This window comes from Syngnathus scovelli, chromosome 3 (genome assembly GCF_024217435.2).
Source record: "Syngnathus scovelli strain Florida chromosome 3, RoL_Ssco_1.2, whole genome shotgun sequence".
NCBI lineage: Eukaryota > Metazoa > Chordata > Actinopteri > Syngnathiformes > Syngnathidae > Syngnathus > Syngnathus scovelli.
In genome coordinates, this window is record NC_090849.1 from 15,904,926 (window position 1) to 15,931,272 (window position 26,347).

The 26,347-nt window shown below is 39.6% G+C and overlaps 2 protein-coding genes across 4 annotated transcripts; both read right to left on the minus strand.

Moving 5' to 3' along the window:
* Positions 1-35: 35 nt before the first annotated feature.
* prlhr2a (prolactin releasing hormone receptor 2a) lies at positions 36-5,320 on the minus strand. Of its 2 annotated transcripts, XM_049763912.2 has the most exons (3): positions 5,159-5,320; positions 2,945-3,404; positions 36-1,783 (listed from the first exon to the last, which is right to left on the minus strand). In XM_049763912.2, exons 2-3 carry the CDS (start codon positions 3,382-3,384, stop codon positions 1,147-1,149), a joined length of 1,077 nt encoding a protein of 358 aa, XP_049619869.1. In that variant the 5' UTR covers positions 3,385-3,404; positions 5,159-5,320; the 3' UTR covers positions 36-1,146. The 2 variants fall into 2 exon arrangements, with proteins under 2 accessions (XP_049619869.1, XP_068506302.1); XM_068650201.1 differs by having other exon boundaries at positions 2,945-5,320.
* Positions 5,321-9,455: 4,135 nt separating this feature from the next.
* adrb3a (adrenoceptor beta 3a) lies at positions 9,456-16,290 on the minus strand. Of its 2 annotated transcripts, XM_049763910.2 has the most exons (3): positions 15,972-16,290; positions 14,607-15,905; positions 9,456-10,464 (listed from the first exon to the last, which is right to left on the minus strand). In XM_049763910.2, the coding sequence occupies exons 2-3, from the start codon at positions 15,885-15,887 to the stop codon at positions 10,381-10,383; spliced, it is 1,365 nt and encodes a 454-aa protein (XP_049619867.1). In that variant the 5' UTR covers positions 15,888-15,905; positions 15,972-16,290; the 3' UTR covers positions 9,456-10,380. The 2 variants fall into 2 exon arrangements, with proteins under 2 accessions (XP_049619867.1, XP_049619868.1); XM_049763911.2 differs by having other exon boundaries at positions 14,599-16,288.
* Between the last annotated feature and the right edge of the window lie 10,057 nt (positions 16,291-26,347).

The window sequence follows — 26,347 nt, forward strand, 5'->3', positions numbered from 1 at the left end:
AAATGAAATATGCTTTCATCGAACCATTTGTCTTTTACACACGTATGCACATTTTGTTTTCCTGACGGAATAAATTCCTTATAAGGCATTCTAAATGTTCCTTTCACAAGCATTCAGTTGCAGTTGTCAGTCCTGTCTTACCTAGTTTCCACTGTAAACATTATTTCATTTATCTTTTAGTTGCAACAGCAATACAAGGTCGTGTTGTAGTACTGAACATCTAATGAAATTATTGATATGAAACTGGAGCTTAGTAGTGAAGATAACACAAATGTATGTAATCATGAGAAACACAAATTATATCAGTAGTTACTTGCTTGGTATTCATAACAGACTCATTGCATAGTGCCCAATTGAATAAAATTTTATATATATATTTAGGGGGGGGGGTAACAAACAGGATAAATTTGCTTGATATTGAAATCACAATTATTTAAAGCTTAAATAAAACTCCAAATCTCATCTTTATAAAATGAATTCGTAACAATGTCAAATTTTAATGCTATAAAAAAAAAAAATAAGTACGAGGTGTTCCTGATATGCGAGCCTTGGCCTCTCGGGGGCAGTGTGGTGCCGTGTAGTCATGGAGGACACACTTAGTTTATTAAAGGGACAGTGTGTATTTTTTATTTTTATTTTTTTACCATCTGGTGGTGAAATAATAGAATGCTACAAATGCATTTAGAAGCATGCGCTCAACGGTTCCTCAGAGAAACCACCAAGTCAACCCAAAAATGTCTATACAATGTTTAATTTGTCCCCATTAGTCTAAAAACAGCATTCTGATTTACATTGCATATGTGGAATATGATTTAAGCAGCTAAATGTACCTGTTTTTATCCACCTCAGGCCGCCCCCTGTATGAATAAAAACAGGTGGCTTTTGCCTCTTTAATTCATAGTCCAGAAATGATCAGAACACTGTGTTTCGACTACGTGGGTTGTACAAAACGTATTATTAAAGGAACATTTTGGGGTTGAATTTGGCTTTAACACGCTAGCAGTTTTTGAAAAGTTAATGAATGTTGCAACTAAATTACTCAGTTATCAACATAGCTTTTGTACATGTGCAGCTTCTCGACCGGAAAAGTTAAACCCATTTCCTTCTCACAGTGATCCCTTACTTCAATAATTTCAGAAGCCTTTTTCACAGAACAACACTGGCGGTGGCGCCGTTGTTGGCAGCAATGCCGATACGTCTGTGGCACACCATCATTTTGCGCAGCTCGGCACGAAAGCGGCCATGGAGCCAAGCGTAGAGGAATGGGTTACAGCAAGATGAGCTCATGGCGCACAGGTGACAGAGCAACTGAATGAGCAGGAAGTAGCGCTTATCAATCAGATCAATGTCAATGTCACGCAACACGTTAAAGACGCTGATGGGCATCCAGCAGATGCCAAACGCGGCCACCACCAGGCTGACCAGGCGGAAGGTTTTGCGCTTGCGCAGGCGCTGAGCCTCAGCCTGGCTCCGAGTGTGATAGCCCGGAACGACACAGTTCCTCAGTTTGACGCTGATGCACAGGTAAGAGATGCTGAGGGCAGACAGAGGCAGCACGTAGGTGATGAAGAGAGTGCCGTACGCGTAGGCCAGACGCGCGCCCTCCTGACCCATCCAGAATTCCTCACAGATGGTGAAGCCTTCGGTTTGGAACTCCACATGGTAGGTGTGAGCCACAGCAGGAGCCACCAGAGCACAGGACAGCAGCCAGATAGCACACAGCAAGTAGGTGCATGCCAAAATTGAGATGCGCTTCTTTAGTGGATGCACTGTAGCGTAGTATCTGTCGGGGTGAGAAAAAGCCTTAGTTGACTCAACAGAATACAAAAGAATAGAACGGAATACAGGGTGAAGAGCCCACCCTTTTTGACTTTTTGCAGGTTTTCTACCGGAAATTATTCACTAATGGATTTAATTCACAACTGCTGTGCTGCAGCACATTAGAAATGATCAGTTGTACTGTGTAATTTTACTTAATTGGTCTGAAAAGTATTTATTTACTCCAAATAATGCATCAGGGCCCGACTTTGATTTTCACCCACCTCAGGCAGGTCAATTTCATCAGTGGTGTGACACTTCATTGATTCCTTCATCTTCTGAACCGCTTTATCCTTATGTGGGCGTGCTGGAGCCTATTCCAGCCGTCTTAGGGCGGCAGGCGGGGTACTACACCCTGAACTGATTGCCGGCATGATGTATTCTTTGAGCGTCAGATTACATCCTTGCCGTAAGGAAGGGCTTGAACACATCTCACAGTCTAGATGTGTACTTTGCCACATTCACAGTTGTCTAATATAAATGATATAGTATTGGTCTCACGCCACCTATCAAGGGATGCAATACTGTTGAAGTAAATAATTGTTTAAATAAAGCTGTTTTATATTCTTGGAAAACATTGAGAACAACTAGAAAAGTGGATTATCAACTGCATCATTTTGCTTTTGCTTTACAATCCATACAACAGTATTACATAATATTAATTATGACTAAAAGCCCTGCCTTTTCTTATGAGCTGTGTTTCCATTATGATCATTGTAGCTTGTTTTTTTTTCCTGAATTTGTACTCAGTGTAAGAGGATTGAGAGCCACTGCATTAGAGCACTCAGAGGAGCTAAGAACAAAGGTAAAGTGACATTGCCCCATGTTTTTGTCAGTGAGGGGTCATTTTTTTTCCCCCACATCCAAAAACATTAAACTGTTTATTTGGTTGCAGCACTAAACTATTTTTCACAGCTAGAATGTGCCACAGTAATTTTGAGCATTTCTCCTTCCCAGGTAGCAGCATTTTGTGTGAAATTCTGCACTGGTGTAGCCTTTTATTTACTTATCTAGTAAAATTAGATGATTGGCTATTTTCAACCTGAGAGGCTCTCATTTCCCCAGCATCTGATGATCTTGATGCGCGCACGTCAATGGGACCCACCACATTTACTGTATGACTCACCTATCCACCCCGATGGCAGTGAGGGTGAAAACTGACACGTACACCGTCACCGGCTGGATGAGATAGACCAGGTAGCACATGAAGCGGCCAAAAACCCACCCGTGTGGGTTGAGGGCATAGGCCAGCGTGAAAGGGATGCAAGTGGCGCACATGAGCATGTCAGAGAAGGCCAAGTTCCCGATGAAGAAGTTGGTGATGTTGCGCATCTTGCGAGTGCAGCAGATGACGTAGAGTAGTAGGTAGTTCCCGACGACGCCCACCAGGGCCACCAGAGTGTAGCAGGGAATGATGAGCAGCTTGAAGGACTGCAGCAGCTCCACACCTTCAAATTGAGTTTTGCGCCCCGAGGAAACGTTCTGGAGGGACAACTCAAAGATCCCACCTGTGTCATTCAAGCAATGGGTCACGGGCGATGGGGATGTGAGTTCTGGGTCCGCCATCCCAATAGGCAGATGTCACCCTGGGGGTTAGCCTGTGATTACTGCACGTTGAAATACAAATGTACAAGCAAACGTAATTCTCAATGTTATCTGCGGAGATGTCACCAAGTTGACAATGACGTGAAATGATCATCAAGGGCGATATGATGGTGAATGCATGGTGGCAGTATCTAGTTTGTGTGCAAATAGATTGAGTAGTAGAAGGTCCTGATTGGACGTCATTAAGTGCTCTGACAACTAAGATAGCATGTGGCAACATTGATTAACCATTGCCTGAGTAATTGTCACAAATGACTAGAGAACAACAATGTTGGATGACAGATGAGAAGCTGTTGAATGAGAAATTAAGCTACAATTATGGTTCAGTGCAGGGAAACGCTTGAATATCATGAACCGAATCGCTTGCTGTTACCACTGATCACTTACTAAGGCACCGTGGGATTTACCACAACAGCGCCGGTACAGTCCAGGCACGTTTGCTGTGGCCCCACTACAGCAATAGCACAGGGCTAAAAAGAAGGCTTTGACTGCAGATTAATTGCAACAATTACAATGGCGGATTGTAGTGTTTGTATGCTTATACATATCTACTTTTCAGAGCAAAACACAGCAGAGCATGGCACTGCACTGGCGCTCGGGAATGCTGTTAGCCTCGTCAAGAATCTTGATCCCCAGTTAAGCCCCTCCAGCATTTTAGTTGATATTCTAAATTATATTTCGGTATTATTTTCTCAGCCCACCTTTCATCCCGGAATAGAAAAAGTCACGGAGCATATAAGAGCCACTATCATCCTTGAATTGACTCGGCAACCACAAATCATAATACAAATCGAGTCAATGTTAAATCGAATTATTATACGCTAATTGGTCATCCTGCTCATTGCAGTGGACATTGGGCGAGAGGCAGGTTACACCCTAGACTGATTGCCAGAGCATAGCGACAAACGTTCATGAAAGCTCTACATGGGAGGGACATGAGACAAACTTCAAACACATGACATGAGATGTATTCAATGTGGAATAAATGGGGAAAAAAATAGAATACACAAACAATTTACAAAGTTGAATGTTGGCTTAATACTGAAATGTCCTCTTAATCCTGATGAAAATTACTAAAATGTTCCTTTTATGCAAGGAATTTGAAATTAAATGCACTTTACATTGCTCCATCACACACCCATTATTCACAAGCTGAATTTACAGTAAATCTGCCACCTGTTCTTAGAAGCGACCATCCAGCAAAATGAAGTCATTTACTGCTCAATTTCGGTGATCTCTTGATATTCCATTTCATAAATAAATGATAATGTACAGTATGATTAATTTCAAAAGTAATTCATAAAGAAATGATAATGTACACAGTATGTTTAATTTGAATAGTATTCAACCTCAATAAAAAAAAAAAAATCCATTCAAGGAAGTGTCCCCCCCACCAATAAAACAATAAAAGCTCACAGGTAACAATAATCACAGACCTATTTCATTATTTAAAATATAATTTTGATTAAAGAGCTTCTGCATAATAATAACATTGAATATACATAATAATTCTGATATAGTTTTATGTCTAATTGATATTATCTTGTTATTTAAATTAATTGACAACCACATTATATTATTATTATTATTATTATCATCACTATACTTATTTGCACTTTATTGCAATACTTACTAAAAACCCTTTTGTAGGATAGATAGTTTCTACGATTTTTATAGAAAACATACTCAACGCGTCGACACTTAATGCCCAAATCGTTATCAAGCCCGTTCCTACCTTGTGTTGGTGGCCGTGCACGGAGCATTAAGGTCCCCGGTTATAAGAGGCAGAGGATCGGCGGTGGTGCGGATAGAGACCGAGCGTGCAGCGTGCGTGCACGCGCGCGCGCCTCTCGCACGCTTCAGAGTGATCGATGCAACCTCGTGTTCACTGAGCCCAGGCACACTCTGTCCTCTTGAAATTACATTTACCGCTTTTCGTTTATGTCCGAATAGTGATATGACGTCATATTTATGTTATTACAGCAGTTAGGATTGGGCTTAAAGAGCAAATCTATCATGTAATGAGGTCAAATGATATTTTTGGGATACTTCAATACTTGAAATGACGCTTTTTATTTTGAAAATGTATGAACATGCAGTTTTGATATTATACATGGTCCCATTGTATTCAGTTCAGTTCAGACATATTATGTTCAAATTATAAAACACAAAACAAAAACAGCATAACATGGAAAGCCGTTTTATTAAGAGATCCTAAAATCACATTGTGTATTTTTTGTCTTGACAAATTCCTGCATGAAGAAAGAAACAAAATAAATTAAGTCCTCAAAGTGCAATATGAGGCAAATCATTTTCCTTTCAACATGCAGAATGAATTACATAATGTCCATGTCCACATCAGTGAAAAAGAAAAAAAACAAAAGCAATGCAATTACTGTCAGACGCTGTGCAAGGCTTGCATTCGACTCATGTTCAAATTTATGTTATTAATCCATAATTCCGTGACGCTTTTATTTAGAACCAATGCTGATGTTTTTAAAACCTTCCGATTTATATTAGCACTTGCTAATTGAGTTAGCACGATGTGTTATTAGTTTTGCTGTTGAAGTAATGTTGGTATCTAGTTAATTTGTGAACGTAAAAATTCATATAATCTGTGAATGTAAGCTGTTTTTATTATATTTTTAACATGATGTGAAGTGAAATAATATCACGTTGCTTCACCAGAGTTTAGGTGACGGCCTAGACCGCGCAGCACCTGTTGTCATAGCAATAAAAAAGACATTTCATATTCAGTGGTAAGCACTGTTGTTTTGAAACTGGGTGTATAAATGTGGAAGAGGATTGATTTAAACTAGCTAATTCACTTTGAGTTGCATTTTATTCTACAAAAAGTGCAGTGTAGTTCGTTTGGTTCATTTATTATGAATGAATATTTCGAATATTTCCAGTGATTTTGCAATTGTTGTACTGACAGTTCCTTTGAATTATTTCCTTGGCTTGAGAACCCTTTGACCCATGTTGCCAAGGAAACACCCTCATGAGTGTGGCAAATTAATGCCAAATTGTCTCGTTTGGGTTTTGCTTGAACGATTATGACATGAAGAATCTACGTAATGTTAAGGTCACATTTTGTACACCTGCCCAGATGGTCACCCTGCTGCTTGAATGAATGTTGGACGTGGCTCTCCTGTTTGAGGAGTAATCATTCATTTTAGTCAAACACGTTTGCACAAACAACTGAGGGTTGTCTGATAAGGATGAGACGAGAAGTGATGTCCGAATGTTTTGTGAGCCTTGTGGACAAAATGTTTCACTCCAAAAGCAGCCTGGGCTTTGCTGACGTTAGAGGGCTTGTTGACAATCGATCCATTCTGGTCTGGGGAATCCTGATATTATCCTCACAGCGGGAAGTGCGTTGGCATCGTGTCTCTGTCATGGTCATTTTCATTTGAAGTTAAGTCGGGTTGCTGTCCTGCTGACATGCAACTGCTTGGAGTCACGTCGGCACAGGTAAAAGTAGACTGCTGACCAACTCCTTCATATTATTATAAGTATTGACGCAAAAGGACTTTCATGGAGTGATTCCTTGTCTTTATGAATGGGAAGCGCACCTTGTTTGTCTGGTTTGTCTTTTTCATCACAAAAAAAGAAAAAACAGCTTAGTGTATCTGAACGGACAGACTATAATATGAGCAAGGATCAACTACACAATGTACAGCATTGTTTATGCTCCAAAACGTTACAGACCCCAGCGTCTAATGGCTCCAATTTTGAATGACTGTGGATGCTTATTGTGCTCGGTGATAACCAAAGGTCACAGAAATGAAAAGAAATGACATACTGCTTCCATTAATTGTCCATTTGCAACCGCGCTATCAGAAATAACGGAAAACATGGTGGAGGCTTCGAATTGAAAGAATATTGAAGTTAGTGGATAAAAGCATTGTATATGGGTGGGAGGGGCTGTGCTATATGCATTTACTGCAATTGAAGATCAACACCTGCTCTTCCTAGCCAACAAAATTATATGTTATTTTAATTTACTATATCAGTGGTCCTCAAACGATTTTTGCAGTGCCCCCTTTTGGAGATGAGCTTATTTTGAGCAATTTGAAAATCACTAGACTATATATTGAAGTTTTCAGAAAATACAGTTGTTAAATCTCACCTTAGCAGCTAGTGAAAACAAGTTTTAATGGTGATATATGAAGTATTGACCAAAGATAACTCTCACATGCCCAAAAAACCCTCTCACGCTCTCAAAAAGTCCTCGCTTTCCCAAACACCTCACACACAGATACTATATATGGAGCATTCACAAAGTTACTATACCAATAATAAAAAAAATTAAAAATAAATTTATTTCTACAACTACAAGAGTTCAACACAAACATGGTGAAGCAGCATTTAGCTGTTATGCTGCACATAAACGGAAAAAGTTACCAACAGATGATCTTACCAGATTGGGAGAGTTCTCTAAAATAATGGTATCATGATATTTTATATATTATGTAAAATATGAATGGGTTTCGAGGCAATTGCAAGAAAATTTGCTGAGAGGAGAGGCAGCAGACCTGATTGACTGATTTAACAGCTGAAGCAAGCAGCACAACCATGGATTCAACAAAAAGCCTTTCCAAAAGATAAAAAATAAAAAAGGCCCAATCAGTGACCTGCTGCATGGACGGAAGCTGTGCCATTGTCCATTTTGCAGCTTTTGAGTGATTGCGCTTTCGTTCAGACAACCACTGGAGAACACGGACAGATTATTTCACGTAGACATTATTTAACCTGCTGCTCTGAAGTAGGATAGAAAAAGAAAAGAAAACAAAAAAACTGAAGAAAAGTACATGACTCAGGCCTCAACAATTGTTCGCAAATACTTGCAGATTGATGTGCATAGATTGTCCAGATGATGGCAGTGCTGTTTAGTGTCATAATCCTACGTACAGAATTGAAGTTGGCCTCTATGGCCCACTGCTTCTGCAGAAATTGATTTGTTCCTAATTGTTGCATGCTCGATTCTCCCAACGGCACTCAATTTAATTTTGGCCGACCTCCCCAAAATGCTCTAGAAAGGGAAAAGCTGTGGCACACATTAATTTTTCATTTGTAACCAAAATGTTGGCATACCAAAAGCAGGTCACATATTTTAAAACTCAAGCATATGATCGTGCAAAAAATGTTGCCATCTGGAGGGAAAAACACAGACAATCTTAATGAAAGCCTTTCACAAAATAGTATGGAACTCCTCATGCAGATGCCGTGCAGGTTTTCACCACTGCACAACCTAATTACAATTAAGTAATAAGCATGTTGCTGAATGAATACCGCAGTGAAAGCATCAATTAAAATCTTTGTACAAGCAGAATAACGAAATGGAACTGGGATCAGTATTGTTATATATATAATAACTACTGTGAAAAACAAAACCTAAGATATTAGCAAAGTCCTGTATAAGGAAGACAACGAAGATACAGTCAAGCTATAGTTCCATACATATATACATTCATAATACTTATAAGTAATACAAATGTCTTATTTTATTGGTATGATAAGCGCTTGCAAATATTTTCTACCCACGTTCTACTTTCTGTATTATTTTCTCATTACCCATCTATGAAATGAAATGAATTTTTTGCGCAACCTTGCTTTCCAGTAGAGGTGGAGATGAAATGCCTACTTTTACTGCCACCTAGTGCACAATATAGCTTGATTACACACACACACACACACACACACACACACACACGCACACACATACACACACACACACGATACAAATTACAAGACATGCAAAAACGGATTTGTTTTCAGTGTACCGCAAGCAAGATTTTGCTTACCTTGTTTGACTACAGTACATGAGAAGAGTATATTAAAAGAAGTGCCAGTGCGAAACATTTTGAAGAATCCACGGAAATTACCAGAAATGAACACTTTGAATCAAAATAGAAGACTTCCTGTGTCTTTTCGGTTATGTCTTCTTGGGATTTGTTTCTTTCTCATGACAGACAGGAGATGGCCTGTGGGAGAACTGGTGGGTCAGCAGGGAGTACACATGCAACAAATACTTTGCATTTCTATTTTTATTTCTCAGTGCAATACAACTATGGCGCTATCTCACACATAACGCACACAAAGGAGTCAGGGGACAAAAGTAATTGATGAGGTGAATGAATTTTTGCTGTAGCTTATTAGATCACTCAATGAACCTGGCGAGCAAGCAGACCGGCGGTGTAGACTACTAGCTTTGTGAGACGTTGCTCTAAAAGGCGCAAAAAAAAAAAAAGGTGGGTATTCTAGCCTGGGATTTTTTTTTAAATTAATGATTACAATATTACTGCGTACACTGGATTGGCCAATACAGTGCATAATATGCTGCATGTTGTCATGCATCTTGCTTGACACATCCATCAAAAGTTGTCCTTAAAGTGGTTTTCCCCCAAAAAGTTTGTTAATAGCCGTAAATGGAATTGGTGACATTTTATGTGCAGCTTGTCATCTGTTACTGCAAATTGATGGAAAACTCCTGATAGTAATTAACTCGGCGTCCTGGCTTTTGTGGGCAGCAAATTCAAAAAGGGTGATTTAGATTTGTTTATTCATAAGATTTAGATACGATAACTAACTAATAAGTTCACAGTCTTACCGATGAAAGCAGATACCCAAATTGATTTCACAGGACAGCCTTTTAGTATTTGTGACATTAATATTCCTAGACAAGGAATCCTAGGAAGCATATTTTTAAAGATAAATAGATAAATTATTACATCATATTGTGCATTTTTTTTTTTTTTTTTTACAAATTACAACCACAAGCAGGAGCTTATCAGTTTGTATGTAAATTATTGCTTGGAAGTTCAACTTCAAATCCATTCAGTGTTAAGTTTCACGTTGATGTCGCTGCATGTGAATAGCTTTTGCAAATCAACATTTTCTCTTGAGCTTGTCCCGCCATCTTAGTGCTGGACCTCACTGTTCACTGGAGGCTCCTCATTGGCTTCTGGGAATCACAGTGATGGCTTCAGTAGTATGGCGCATGACAGTCCTCATCCTTCGTTTTCTTGCAATGTGAAGCTGTGGCACACACACAAACAAGCAGATGATGACCACACTGCCTGAAAACAATGTCACAGTAGTTTGATTTGCTTGCTATTTCTGATCCTTCAGCCCACAAACACTTGATTGAGGTTCCCTTGGATTTGTCTGGGGGATTGCTGAGGACCTTGCGCCACAGGAGACTAAGAATCCAATCTTGAGGGTTTAGTGTTGCAGTGTTTTTCGCTGAAAACTGAGTGGATTCCCACTCAGAAGAATGAAGAATAAAAGAATATATTCCTTTCAGTATCGTTATATAGTATGCTCTGTCTGCATGTCCTGCTTCTGCGTGGGTTTAGATACGTTCTTTCAAGTTTTACAATTATTGTTAAGTTGGTGCTGTTTTCCTTTGCCCATCTATGGCATTGCGTGCTAGCATAAAGCTAACCATCTCAGATTTTTTTATTGCAACTCATCTTACATTTCTTTATAAATGAATTGGCTCATAGAATATTTGATTTCTGAAATATTGCACAACAATGTCCACGGTCTTCACAACCCATAAAATAAAAAAATGTTAACCAATCGTGAGACCTCCATTGTTTGTTAGCTTTCAAATATCCATTCAGCGAGGCGAAAACGTACATAATTGACAAATACTCTCTGTAACGTCTGCTAACAACTCAGACCAAACTTAGCTCAAAGAGTTTTGTACCTTAGTTGAGATCTGGCCCTTCATCAATATTTGCTACAAATTACACCACATTATTACGTTCTCATTGGCACTTATTTGGTTACAGAAAGATCACTTAAATATGTTAATATGTCAGTTTTCAGCAAATACTTAAAGACGGTTTTCACAGAAAAAAAATAATTAAAAAAATAATCGTTGCATTTCAGAATAGCTAACTGCAAATTGGTAGGGGTTCACTGTGTGCCGTTTTTTTGTTTGGTTTTGGTTTTTGCTCCACAAAATCTGCCAAGTAATAGGTGACCAAACAACCAAAATCAAACACATGACGTTCCCCCCCCCCAAAAAAAAGATATTAATCTTTTTTGGTTTTGCAATGCATGACATTATACTTGTTTTCAACCTGTGCGGTTTGTGACATTCCTACTGTTACTGATAGGAACAAAGGTATGTCAAACTGTAGAGTACTCTGTGTTGTGTTGTGTTTGGTTTCGTTTTGTTTCATTTGGGGGCGGTCGCTTAAAATTGACCTCAGTTGAATGAGGTTGTTCAGCTTTTTTTTCTTGAGTTAGTCGTGCCTTGTATGGAATGTGCCTTGTGTTGTTGAGTTGGTCGTGCCTTGTATGGAATGTCAGTTGCAATCAAATACATATTTATCACAATTATTTTATCAGTCAAAATATGTTGGTCTTCTTGGGTAAAAAAAACAACACAGTTGGTATCAGTACACTGCCATTTCCCTTGTAATTTTCTGTTTGCTAATGACAGCAAGCTTGCAGTCTTTCATGGAAATTCATCCGTTTTCCCCCAACACGACATGGACATTGATGCTATCACGTCCACTGTACATGTCTGTACTCTTTCATACTGATAAGAAAAAAATACAAAATAAAAATAACTTGATTTTCAAGTCCTTTTACAACTCGTTTTTAGGGTAAGTGTGGTGCCACCGTAGCAACAGCATTTATTTTTTATGAGTTTCTAGAACTGTTTCTTTAGATTTCATAACAATGGATTTTAAATAACCTTTTACAATGTGATGGCGCTTGGATATAAATACTGGAGCATCTTGATCTTAGTCTGCAGCTAAAACACACTCGTTTAATCAATTCCCTATAACTCCAAAAAAATCTATGAATTTTTGTATATTATATGTGTATATGCTTTTGGGAATATTTAGATTTTTTGTTTAATTACTTCATCGCTGACAGTATTCTAGTAATTGTTATATTTAAGAATGTATTGGATAAGCCTTATCCTCTGTTTCAACTTGGAGTAACTAATGATCATGAAAAACAGATACAATCCCTGAAGTTGTCATCACGATGGTGTATACGTGACAGACTGTGTGGGCCATTGGCAATGTTGATAAGGGCTGCCGTCATATGAAAGCGAGCATTTTTCTGAAAACAAAGTCGCCTAAGTCACCTTTATGTGAAATGTAGCCCTTTAGCCCTCAAGGGATCAGGCTTTATATTGACTTGTCAAGTCACAGCTGTGAATAGTTTGCTTTCTATAGCAGACACACAGCAGAGCGGTACGACTTTAAGAAACACGTATCTGAGTTGAACTCATCCAGAAAGCGCCCTTCAAATGACGTTTTTTTTTTTTAATATGCCCCTATGTCTCTTGTTTCATAGCAATATTGGTCTTGCCTGTAAAATACCACCAGTATTTATGATACATACAGTGGCATAAAGGAACAGAGTAAATATTTAGAAATCAAGTATTGTATTTCCATAAAACTGAGTTACATAAGCAAACACGGGTGGGGCAACCGAACATGCGTTACCATATAAAGGAGGAATGACTGAATATCTCTACGTTCTGGCTAACACATTCCAAATATCTGAACTAATCCTTGATAAGCACCTGTAAATTACATGGTCTCGAACAATTCATTTTCAACTCTGCCCTGAAATCACCAGGATTTTGAACAATGTGTATGATACCCACTAAAGGAAAGCGTTGTTATATAAATAATGTAAGCTATATAATTCAGCAGTTGGAACATTTAGAACTCACAGAGGCAAAAGCAGCATATAGATGCGTGTTTGAGGGTTAGACTCTAATAGCTCATGGCAGATTATTATGGATTTCTAATATGTTCAATTATTTAATATAACTCTTTCATACTCTTCTTATAAGTGGTAGAAAGCATCATATCATTGCCACCATGATCATGTATTAAAGTTCATAAAATATTCGGTCAATTCTGTACACAAAGATATTTCTTAAGTTTAATTTTGATTCTATTGGCGAGTTCCCGGCACTTTTGTTGATTAAAAACTGTCCTGTAGTCTGTTAGTGACTGCTCTTACACATTAGCCAAATGTTACGCAGTTCCAAATTCAGAATAAACTGTGTGATAAACACCCTGTGCATCTAATTGGACAGAGTGTTCTGTGCATATATGATAAAGATTTATCTGATGTGTCGGGTGTTGGGTATGGGCCTCGGAGGCCCTCACGACTGGCAGAGGTCCACGCTAATATTTGCTGATATGCACCACAAATCTCAATGTGTCAGCCATACTGGGATACGAAATCCACTCTCTGAATTCATATATCAAAATACTGACCACAAAATGCTGCATGAGCAGTATGACCATTTCCAATCAATTCAGGACATGAGTTACTCACATTGTGAAATAACTGATCATTTTGAAATTCAAGTTTTAAGTTCTAGTTGAATTTTGTAATACTGAAACATCAAATGTTTTGTATGATTTGTATTTCCGTACTGTTTTGCTGATCGCACTGAAGAAAGCCTAATATGGGAATCACCCTTCACAATATGCAATGCAGTGAGTCAAGTTTGATCTATTTTTTAAAATTGAATATTTCCAAATCCCAACTCAGACTGTAATTATCCCATTTTCTATTCAATGGCATCTGCTTGTTTTTTTATTTATCGATCATGGGTTAGGCTCCAGCACGCCAGCGACCCTCATGAGGATAAAGCGGTTCAGATAATTGATGGATGGATAAATACTTTATTAATCTAATGGTTTGTCCTTGAGTTTGCAGATAGAATAACTAAGAATAAAATTCATTATTAACAATAAATCTATTAATAATATATCAGATTTCCTTTTTCTCTTTTTGTTGCGTTATAAAGTTTAGCAGATGAATGAATGCTTTTCAACCTGTTACACGATTCTTTATCTGCAACAAAATGCAGTAAGTAATGTGATTTGTTCATTTTTGTTTAGCCTTGGCTTTGGTAGATTATTGATGAACTGTCACATGACAGCCCACTAATGCTGCACTTTGTTGGGGAGATCAAGAGTTAGATGAGGACATCAGACGTCTGTCCCTATAACGTTCATGTGGTAGGAGAATGTTTGTATGTAGAAACAGGCAATATGCAACAAAACAGCTACAGTCAGAAGAACATACCATTAAGTGACTCATAAGAACTGTTTGAAGGGAAGTGAAGATTAGAAAAACAGGTTTAGAAAAAAAACAAAAAACACTTACAATCTGACCTCCGGTTGTGATAAGTCACTGAACTGTGAGCTGCCATTGGACTGGAGAGGAACTGGGGAAGCCTCTTCGCTCTTGTTCCCTCGAGCACTGGCCAAGCTTGGAGTTTTTTGGAAAGAACCCACCAGACCTGACTCAGCTCGCCATTGAAAGCAGGAGCAGCGAGTCTGCACTTCTTTGTAGAATGTATTGAGCCAGAGGGTGGACAGCCACGGACAGCTCAGGAGGTGCTTGAAGGCAGCGCGGAACTCCGGGCTGCGGCAGTAGATGATGGGATTGAGGCCAGAGTTGACATAACCGAGCCAGTTCAAAAGTCTGAAGATCCTCTCCGACGGAACGCTTCGATCAAAAGCGTTGATGATGTTGGCAACAAAAAACGGCAGCCAGCACACCGTAAACGTCCCCATGATGATACCCAAAGTTTTTAGGGCCTTGTGTTCTTTGACAAGCAACAACCGGGATGGTCTTCGCTTAATGCCCTTCCGCGCCATAGCGGTGTTGCCCGTAGCTTGGCTTATGCATAGCGTCTGGAGGGTTGGATTGTTCATACCAGAATCGACTTGCGTGTGCATTGTCGGACACTCATGCTTGAAACGCTTTCGGCTTTTATCAATGAGCTGCACCTGCCGTCTTGCTATTAGGAAGACCTTTGCATACACAAAGATCATTATAAAGAGTGGAATGTAAAAAGACACTGTGGAAGATACGATGGCATAAGCCCAGTTGGTGACAAAGTCACAGCAGGCGGGGTCATCGTAGCACATTCTGGCTTCATATTCATCGTCTGCACGCCAGTAGCCTTTCATAATTGGTACGAAAGAGATTAAGGCGGAAACGAGCCAAACCAAACAAACGATTACCCTGGCGCGCCACTTACTCAGTAAAACCTGGTGTCGGAGCGGCCTGGTTATCGCTATGTAACGGTCCACGGCTATCACGCAGAGAGTTTCTATGCTGGCTGTCACGCATAAGACGTCCACTGAAGTCCAGAAATCACAAAAAGTTTCGTCTAGCTGCCAGTTGCCCGTCAGCACAACGGTGGCCCCCAGAGGCACCACCAGAACCCCCATGATGAGGTCAGCACACGCCAGTGACATGATGAAGATGTTCGTCGTTGTCTGGAGCTGGGAAGTAGAAGCTATCGCGATGATGACCAGCAGGTTTCCTACGACAATGATAATGATGACAGCGACCAGTACGACGAGGATCCAGGATCCCGCGGCGGGGTGGTAGGGGGTTGTGTGGTTCCTCAAAGCAGCTGATGCACTCAGGTTGCCGTCCATTTTTCACCAGTTCAGTCACTACATGTTTTGCACAGCAACAAGTCATAAATATGATAACTGCTTGCAAAAAGCAGATGTTCTTACATTTCTCGCCTCTGGAGGATTGTTTGGCCGCATTCAAACTTCAGCCCGGACTTCCCATGCTTCCACAAACGAGGACCTCTTAATGGAGTCAACATGTTCTCAGCAAAAAATACATTTCCCTCAATGCCGAGACAAGTTCACTGAGTTAGTAATAGTCCAAAAAAAGTCAGTCTTGTACACTACAACATCGGAACAGCCATCACAGACAGCAGCACAATCCACAACTGCTACAGTGTGATCATGACAGAGAACAGCGGCACTGTGGCAAGAAGTGCATGAGTGCATCAGACTGAGAGCCCACCTTTTTCATCTGCTCTCTTTTGCTCCCTCCCTCGCGCTCTCCCTCTCAGCTGTCTGATTGTATCGGCCGAGGGGAGGAGTTGAAGGGTGTGAGCGTTGTCCAGTGTGCAGAAACCAAACATGCATTAGTGGCTTCACTCAATCATGAAGATACATAGTGTTTACAGCAACAACACCTAAGCAGTGGTTTTACATGCACTGTATTTCTTGATTTCTCCTTACCTTAAATGAAGTGGACGTTGTTAAGTACATACAAGTATAGCCCTTATATGTATATATTATAATAAATGTCCTAAGCTGCAAGTTTACTCACATCTTTACTTGAAAGTAGCGTAAATATATATAAAAGAAAGATGATAAGAGTCTTGGCATTGTTCAAATATTAAACTATTCCAATTGTATTTATAAGAGGATTTTTTTTCTATCTACCTTCCTTTTTATCTTATCACAACTGAAGTGAATCGCATGAAATGCACAACTCGGTGATGGTCTGTTTACAAAGTTGCTAATGTTGTGTGTTAAATGCGGTAGCCACTCTACTTTTGTTAACCTATTAAGTGTATCTGTCACATGACAGTGTCAACAGTGTGACAGGATTTTCCATGGTCAGCCTCTGTTCAAACTCTTGGATGGTAAATGAAACTGGAGTGAGTTAAGCTCTCTGTCGTTTTCCATGAACACATAAAAAAAATGTTGTGTGGTTCACTTCTATTGACACTATCTGCGGATGTACTGAAATCTATACAAGAAGTGATAGTTCTATATTGTCCCTCCAGACCACCAGAGGCAGTCTTTATAAGCACGGAATAGGCCGATAGCGTGAAAAGTTGTTTGACTGTATGAGGATTTCACCCAAAGCAACAGTATATTAATAACATGAATTATTAATAACATATGTTTATAGGCAAATTTGAGTGCTATTTCAGAGGAGTGAAATAGTTGCCCTTCAGTACCAAAGAAATAGTATGAAGTTTCAAAAACGGTGGCAAGTCCTGCTCTGGATATTGTAGAATGTGTACACAATAAAATGTCATGACAAAAGTGATTTGTAATTAAAAATATTAGTATTTTTATTTATTGTATACATATAGCACGTTTGTGTCTGGTCTAGACTGCCTGCCCAGACATTAAGGGTGAAATCAACCGAGAACATTTCTTATCTGCCTATTTGTAAAAATAACGTGTTGCATAACAATGTAGGGAATTTACATAATATCCCCACACACAGAGTTTCTCTGATCATGACGACAATCCAGAGCCACTTTTAAGTGACTACACTGTCTGAAACACCAGCTCAGACTTTTTTGAAATATTCTTATGAAAACAAGTGGACCCGGGGAATTCTTTAAGCCAGACTTACTTTTCCAAATCTGGGTTGATTGAAGACTAATACAGCAACTATGCTCAAGTGTAGGAGGTAGTGAAAGCAGCACCAGCAGAAGAATATGACAAGCAACGCTTACTGTAGTATTTTGCTGGAATCGTCACAACCGTGAAGGGTACGCTGCACGCTGCTATGGCTCTGAAATGAATACAAGACTGTCTTAGATCTCCGGAGGCGGAGGGACCAGACAAAACTCGAAACACATTTCCTTTGTTGAGCTGAGCACAGATGACTCGAGGCTAAAAGTGTTTACGTTGAACAAACATGCGACACCCATCTGTGTGGATGGATACTTGATATTCCTTCCATTACAAGCATTCCTTCCATTTGCATCGTAACTGTTCATTCAGAAACAACACATTTCATTCATTCATTCTCTTCCGCTTATCCGGGGTCAAGTCGCGGGGGCAGCAGCTTACTCAAGAAACTCAAACTTCCCTCTCCCTAGCCACTTTGTCCAGCTCAGTTCCTGAGGCATTCCCAGGATGGCCGGGATGCGTAGTCTCTCCAGCATGTTCTGGGTTGGTCTCCGGGCCTCCTTCCAGTGGGACATGCCCAGAACGCCTCACCAGGGAAGTGTCCGGGGGGCATCCTAATAAGATAGCCAATCAACCTCATGTGGCTCCTCTCAACAAGGAGGAGCAGTGGTTCGACTCCGAGTCCCTCCTGGATTATGGAACGTCTTACTTTATCTACACTGTGGGGGAAACTCATCAAACTTTCGTAGTGGAGGGATTTACGTGTCCCAGTGATTCTAGAAGCTAAGCTGTCTGAGGCGTTATGCACTTGGCCGGGTCATCCATGGCAAACAGATCCTAGGTGAGGAACCAGACAAACCACAACTCAAAATACCTCTTATGATAAGTACATTTAATAGATGTTTTATCCTTGCCCGTCACCAAGGCCCCCTTCTGGAGCCAGGCCTGGAAGGTGGGGCAAGAACCTGGTAGCCAGACCTGCACCCATGGAGACAACTTGGGTCCCCCTTCCCAGGCGGGGAACCACTGACATCCAATTCCTGGCTAGAGCTAGGCACATGGAATGTCATACAATTCATTAAAACATATTTCTTCTATTATCGGCAATCTTGAGTCTCCATGAATCTTAGAGATTATAGACAAGACTAATAGGGTGATGGATGTAGTATATTGTTGGGTAGTCTGTACAGTGTTGAATATGATCTGTGATCATTGAACAGTTCTCTCATTCTCTAAAATCTCAAATATTATCTTCTTTACTTAGGAGACCAAAAAACATCCTGAGTGCAGAAAAAAAGGAAATTCATTGCACTCCCTTTGTCTCTTAGCTGTAAAGGAAAACCCAGAGATGGCTATCAATCGGGTGAACTGGAGAAGAACATTCGGGCAAATGCCTTCCATGAGACTTGAGATATTCATCTTGAGGGAGTGCAAAGCTGCTATTGTCACTCAGCATCTCCTTCTTTGGTTCTTAGGACTTTGGATGGTTCTTTGTGTTTCCCCACAACAGATTTAACAAATAACTGTTTTCATTAATGGTTGGACATCTTCTGTGTGGGATGGTATCACTAGGCCAACTCGGGGTACTCACATAGCTGAGGAGCAACATGTACCTGCAGATATCATGGACATCAGCAAAAGATCAATACCATTGAGAGGATCCACCAATTAGTCACAGCAGTAGATAATAGGAGGTTGTCCGGGTTCCATTATTTTACCATAGACCTTCACCATCTTACTGAGACACATTGGTCACTTGTGGGCTTTTAACTTTGAAGGCATCGCATGACAGTGTTACCTCGGGGGTCAAATATCCTCATAGCTCCTTGTATTGTCAAATAATGGAAAATGTCTTGGGTGGTTGAAACCTTAAAAGGAATACAGTGGTGTGAACGGCTTTGATGAGAGTATCTGCAGAAGCATTGACAGCCCTGGGAATGTTCTCTCCTCTTCATGGAAACCTGAAAGACGATCTATTGTAATCATCTGCCATTCAAAAAAACCTCCAGACATTTATCATCTGTGCTGAAACAGCAGATCAGTATAATATCGCCTGATCTGTCTCAGCCATCTGGATTTTACAAGCTTGTTTTTCAATCCCCTGTATAATTCATCTCTTCTTTGCCAAAGATCCCATGGTAGTTCATTCCATCATCCCCTGATAGCGATAAAACTTGGGGGAGTTAACGTAATGTTTATTAATTGCGTCGATTCTTTTTTATTTGTATCTTTGGATCTTCAACGTCCTCGGGGGTTCAAAGTCACATTAAATTCACAATTTTTGACATTGAACATTTGGTTGGGATTTTTCAGAGCAGACCCTTGTTTCTGTACATTAGATGTTTACAAATTCCTTCTGTGAGTGTTTGGAGATCTCAGAAGACAGGAAACAGCCCATTAAAGACTGGAAGTTGGTCAAGACCGGAAGCAGGAGGAAGGCACTGCTAGATCACTCCGGGAGCTCCAATAAGGCTCTTGTCTTGTTGTCCTTGAAAACTACGAAAACTATTTACACGAGTGCTTGGCTCTACAATTTATTAATTTTGATTTTCGTGCTGGGGCAAGTTTCGTTTCCCGTATGTGGGAATTTGGCAGACCTGCTGCTGCCCCATGCTAGGGACTCTTGTGGACCAAAGACGTTTTTTTTACACACCACTGGTGTACCTGACAATTTGGTGACAGAAAGTAAACTAGACCTTAGACCAGTTCGGATCAGGGGAAGGGAACTACACGTAATTATCGAGGCGGAAGGCGGTCTACAAGTACCCACTTGATTGCCAGGCCAATTTGACATCATCCAGCGGTGGAGCTCTGCAGTTCCTTATTAATGCAGATCTGGAATTTTCCTATTGTATCAATTTTGTCAAGAACATTGGATTTATAGTCTTATTAAGTTCACGTTTAGAACATTAGATTTAGGGCTATTAAGAAAGGAAGGGTATGAATGATTTGCTGAACACCACATCAATTTCTTGTCTCATATTCAAAAGATGTTCATTCGCCAAGAGAATGAGAGAAACTTTCACTCAAAATTCGAGCAGGGGCATGAATATTATTACATTGTTAGAAATCTTGTACTTTATCACCTTATGACTTGCGTACTTTTTTTCCATCTGAATGGAAACATATGCTGGGATTTCCTGGGGTCTTTTCTGAGGGATATACACAGAACGTATAAATCACCAATAAATTTCCCGTCATAGACTCTCAGGAGAACATTGTCAAGTTATTTTGGAGGCTGTTCTAGATATTTTATTTGGGAAACCCAGGGGCCTTTTATGTCTCAGGCTAAATGGGAAGAAAATGATGGAAGTTGCTTTAGGGTTGCTTTATACCATAATTATTTTTGTCTTGTTCTTTGCTTTGAATGGATTCTTGAGGCCTTTTTAACACCATACAAACTGTCTGACATATTCAATCCACCCGTTTTCTCGTTTGTTCTCATTCGGGTCTGTTGCATGCATCTTGAATAGCTATCTTTTTTATTACTGTGTGAACTGTTATTACTATTAAAACAGTATTTGAAATGGCACATAGTACCTATGATTAAAATGAATTAGATATGGATTTTCTGGATAAAATTTCTGTACAAATGAGAGAAATCCAAATGCAAAATACAATATCTAATAATCCACCGTGGTTTTTAATGATCGCCTCAACCTTGATCAGTGAAAAATAAAAAACAAAGTCAGGAAAATTGCAGTAATGCTCATTATGATAGAGTTGCACACACAGACTGGCCAAAGCCTGAATGAGAGTGGCATTGTCAATACTGATAAGGTAGAATTGACCCAATTTCTTTGGTCGCTCCAACTGTTAACCCAACAGCTTTAAGGGTGTAAAATTACATTCATACCTATTTTAAATTTGGAGTCATCAATTAACATAATGTTCATATTTTTGAAATTTGGGAAGAAGCCACAGTACCCACTATTCTATTACTACACAGAGGAGTGTGTTTCAGTTTCCAGGAGCTCATCCAAGATATATTCCCCCCCAAAAAAATATTAAAATTAAGAAATAATGAACACGAATATAATGAAAGTTCAGTGTATCATTCACATCAGATAAGCGTTAAAACGAAAATAAAATGTGACATGGCTTGTTTTCAGCTCAGCTTGTGATACTTTTATCTGTCGTCCTTCTGGCACAAAGGAGCAGGACAGAGCTTTGCTTATGATCATGCTTTTGAAAAAATGTGAAATTGGCATGTTGGGTATATGGCGCCAGTGTCCCAGACACACCCAGAAAGAAGAAGAAGAAGGTCTGGATCAATAACTAAAGCCAACATCAGCAACATGTTGTTGAGTTGCAGTGACGTTAATTGCTGCTATGACTCATTATTAGCACTTGTGACCTCACTGGCTGCAAACAGCGCAGTTGCGGGTCCAAGAGTGAGTGAAATAAAAAACTGTTAAATAAAGACTGTGCACCTCGGGGTAATGTCAGCAGGCTTGTCATACCCCAAATGAATGGGAGACTGAACAGCAGGCAGTTAATTGAGCATAAAATGCCAAATACTGCATGGGAACGAGAATAGAACACGACAGGAAGCTCTGCCTCACGTGGAAATTGTGAGTTCATTAGGAGCTTGCACACTCATTCATTTTGGATTTGCAAGCAGATTATTGTACTCACTCACAGGTCATAGCATTAGGTACACCTCGACAACATTTGGTACAAGCGCTTTAATGATAGTGTTCACTTTTATTGATTCATTTCATTGCCGTGTCTTTGTTTATTTTATGATTGCTTCAAACTGATCTTGATATTTTCTACCAGCATCCACGTGCTCTCAAAGTCAGAGTGATGACAAGGTAGCAGGATTAATAGAGTTGTTTTTTTTCTATGATTACGGAGGTGTTTAGCAAATTTATTACGAGATTATTTAGATTTATTATTTATAGTATCTAATTCTAATTAACCCTAACCAGCAATGGTAATGACAGCAAAGCTCAATACGTTAATAGTTTATATGCTTATATATAAAATACAATCATAAATATTATCATTGAATTTACATTGTTACGTAAAGAAGTGAGCAGCACAGAGACTAGTTAGCACATCAGCCTTACTGTCATGAGGTTGTGGGTTCAAATCTGGGTTTTGCCATTCCTCTGTGGAGTTTGCATTTTTCATGTGTCTGTGAAGGTTTTCGTCAGGTACTTTGTTTTTTCTGTTTAAAGCAAAACAATTATTATTATTATTATTTTTTTGTTCTGGAAATATTTGGGAATTTTTTATCACGGGCCGTCTCATAAATTTGTTAAAAATTAAGTTAAATTGTATTTCCTCCAAGTCAAATAAGAGCTCAACATTTTCTGAGAGCAATATGGGAACATGATGGACCTGTCATTTCTTTTGTGATGTGTGAGATGATAATGCAACTTTTATAAGAAAGGCACATTTGATCATAAATTAAAGACCTTGTTTCAGCAAAATGTCAGAGAGAGAGAGAGATACAACTTTCTAGTATATTTAGTATGAAGGCATATTCTATTTATATTTTCATTATGTATTATATTTAATGTATATAGTATATTCCATCAGTATTATTCACACTGATCTAGAAGGCCTTTTTTTTATTGCTGGATATTTTTTTAAATAACTTTTTAAAGAGGGTATCTTAAATAGACTGAAAATTGAAAAAACAACGAAAGCAAAAACTAAGACAGCGGTTTGTGTGTGACCAGTTTGTTCTGTTTATATCTTGACATTTTCAAGCTATTTTGGATACAAACAATCTTAAGTATCATTACCGACTAAACAACTTAAAGTCATTTTTTCTTGTGTTAAAGCACAACATTATATGTTGACACTGAACTTTCTCTTCAATGTGTTTTCTCTGCGCTTGCCTGCTCACTGGATTCATAAATTATTTGATTGGCAGTTTGAAATAAATTTTGAGCAAGAATGCAAAATCCAAAAAAAGGAATTAAATACAGTAAATATTTAGCAATCAAAGAGCATGTTAGCATTTTGACCTGCTGCATTTTTTTCTTGACATTTACAAGCTATTTTGAAAATAAACAAATCTGAACTAATACAACCAAGTAAGCAACTTAAATTTATTTTTCTATGCGGGTTTCCTGTTTGTTGGACGCACAAGATTGCGCACACTGAACTTCCTTTAACTTCTCCCTTGATAACTTGCTTGTCTCAGACATACACTCACTGGATCATAAAATGACTTGATTGGCTGATTCGTGTCTCATGGGAGGAATTGCAATGCGAACTGCCTGTGCATAAATTGTAGATGTTGCACTGGTTAACATGGGTGCGTGTCCTGAGCGGGACCACAGACCACCGATTGAAAACCTCAGATTTGAATGTACTCAGCTTTAAACACATTTGCCATTTTTGTTTCATTCTAACGTTTTCAAAATAATGACTGAGAGCAACGTCAAAATTTGTTTTATCACGGTAGCCAAGATGTTGTTTCCAACTGCATGAAATTCATCCTTTAACCCATCAGGGGAACGAGACCATTTTGTGTATAGAACCCCTGGAAAGCCTCCGAGTATATCTTTAAAGGCGCCCTCGTCTTCAGACGTCGAATCGTGGCAATCAAATCTACCTACTTGTCATGTGTAAGCAATAATTCAGTCAGTCTGCTTCAAGGGAAGGCTTTGTATGAGTGCCCGCCATCCACAGCGAGTGCACTCACTGCAACTCAAGTCATTTATTCAAGCCATTTATGTCATTGCAGGAGTCAAAGTTGTTTTTCATGCAGTCCTGTTGATCGAGCGCAGAGACAAACCATTTGTAACCAGGGCACGTACCAGCACAATTAGTATGTGGAGATCCACGTGATAAAAGACACAAAACAAGCATACACCTACATAACAAACTGAGCTGGCTCTACCCACTTATGCACACACAAAGACACACACACACTCACAGATCTTTTTTAGCCATCACATGCACTTCAATTTATTCTTAATAGCTGACCTGGACTCAACCGTAATATGAAAGTACCGTGAAAACATATTAACTGAGGTGGTTCAAGGTTTGGATAGTGGCTACATAAAGAAAAACAAATCTGTCTTTTTGAGGTCATGAATGTGGGAAAAAAAAAACTTCTGACATCTTAAACAGCTTGTTTGTGTCACAGTTGATTTATGTTCTGATTTAGAGGCTGAATAGATATTCACTGTGATTCACAATTCAAGCTTCTTGGCTCTATTTGTGTCATGTTAAGACTCAGATGGCGTCGTTGACAACACTTCCTTTGCCACTGGCACTGAACATTAATGAGGTGTTAACAGTAATTCTTTGTGGAAGTGCCTGGCATAGCGTACTGATTGAAAGGAAAGATGGAAAGGGAATTCTAGGAAATTGTGTTGCATAATGTACAACAAACTTATTCTTTGTTGAATAATGAATCATAATTGGAATAAAAACCGTGTGTGAAAGCTCCAGACACAAGTTCTAACTCATGGCTCTTGAGTCGATCTCAAGTGGCTGAAGAGATAAAAGGCTCATGAGGCCATTGGGGTGGGGAGATTGGGGCATCTGCCTTCCTTTGTGCTAAATTCCTACTCTGCACGCAAGTCCCTTGACAACCTCTCCTGCAGACTAAGATCGGACACCAGACACACTTCTAGCGCTTGCATTCTGATGACCTGTTTACCTGCATGTTGGCAAGAATCTTGACGGGCCAGTTTATGGTCTGGTTGCAATGGAAAGACTGAGGGCAGATTTTGCAAATGTTAGAATGTGCGGGTGGAGTGGGATAAGCTCGAGCGGAGAAGATAGGTATGGCGTTTAAGCCTCCGCATTGAGACGGCGGGCGGACAGACTGCACGGTCTGTGATAGCATCTCCCATCGACTTCCTTCTGCCTGCCACGGAACTTTGCTCCCATTTCTAATGATGACAAGCTCTCTTGCTGAAAATAGAACAACTATTGCCTTGTGTTTGCCAGGCCAGTCCAGCACCAGCCCGGAATAGCGAGATAGCTCATCGCTTGGGGCGAAGGAGGGGTGGAGGGGGCAAAACAAACTGCATCAAGTGGACCCGAAAAAAGAATTCGGAGACATATGTCTTGTTATTCTCAAGATATTTATCTTGTTAGTTTACTTTATCTTTTTTCCGAAATGCCAAAAGAGCTTACATCTGTATTACCACAGCTGGACATCAGAAGACAATATTTTGCAAATGTAGAAATCTACCCTGTGTAGATTTACAAGGAGAAAGAGTGAGTTGAGCCAGTTTAATGCGTAGCGTCGACAAGGTCACGGTACTTATCTGAGCCAGGAGTGCACAGGTCACATTACAGCCAACTCACATGGGACACATTGCTAATGGAATTACATGTTATTGATACAATAATTCTCTTAATTCTGAGCCTGTGCGCAGCAAGCCGGGGGCAATGTGCTCCAGGCAGTGCTTGTACAGTACACTGCGTAACCAATGCAAAAAATAACACATAGAAATTGTGATCACTGCGCTTATGTAAAGCAAAGCTAAACAAGTCTTGTGATACATGTGACAACTAAAAAAGTGCTGCACTACCTCAATTGACACTTTTCTATCGTGTTAAAAAGATGATGATGCTGAAAAGGGAACTCCATCTTGTCCCTTTTTTTGTTTAGACCACAATGAAGTAATGTGTGAACACCCTCGGCTATGTCAGCGTTTTTCCATCCTCTGATTGGTCGGCCTGAGCAAAACTTTTTAGGGTCAACTTTGACTAGCAAACCACCTCCGAGG

Coding starts and splice junctions, on each gene's coding strand:
- prlhr2a (XM_049763912.2), bottom strand. CDS start 3,384: ATGGCGGACCCAGAACTCACATCCCCATCGCCCGTGACCCATTGCTTG. Junction 1,784..2,944: donor ACTGCCATCGGGGTGGATAG/GTGAGTCATACA, acceptor TCACCCCGACAG/ATACTACGCTACAGTGCATC.
- adrb3a (XM_049763910.2), bottom strand. CDS start 15,887: ATGGACGGCAACCTGAGTGCATCAGCTGCTTTGAGGAACCACACAACC. Junction 10,465..14,606: donor GTGACTTATCACAACCGGAG/GTCAGATTGTAA, acceptor TGTGTGCCACAG/CTTCACATTGCAAGAAAACG.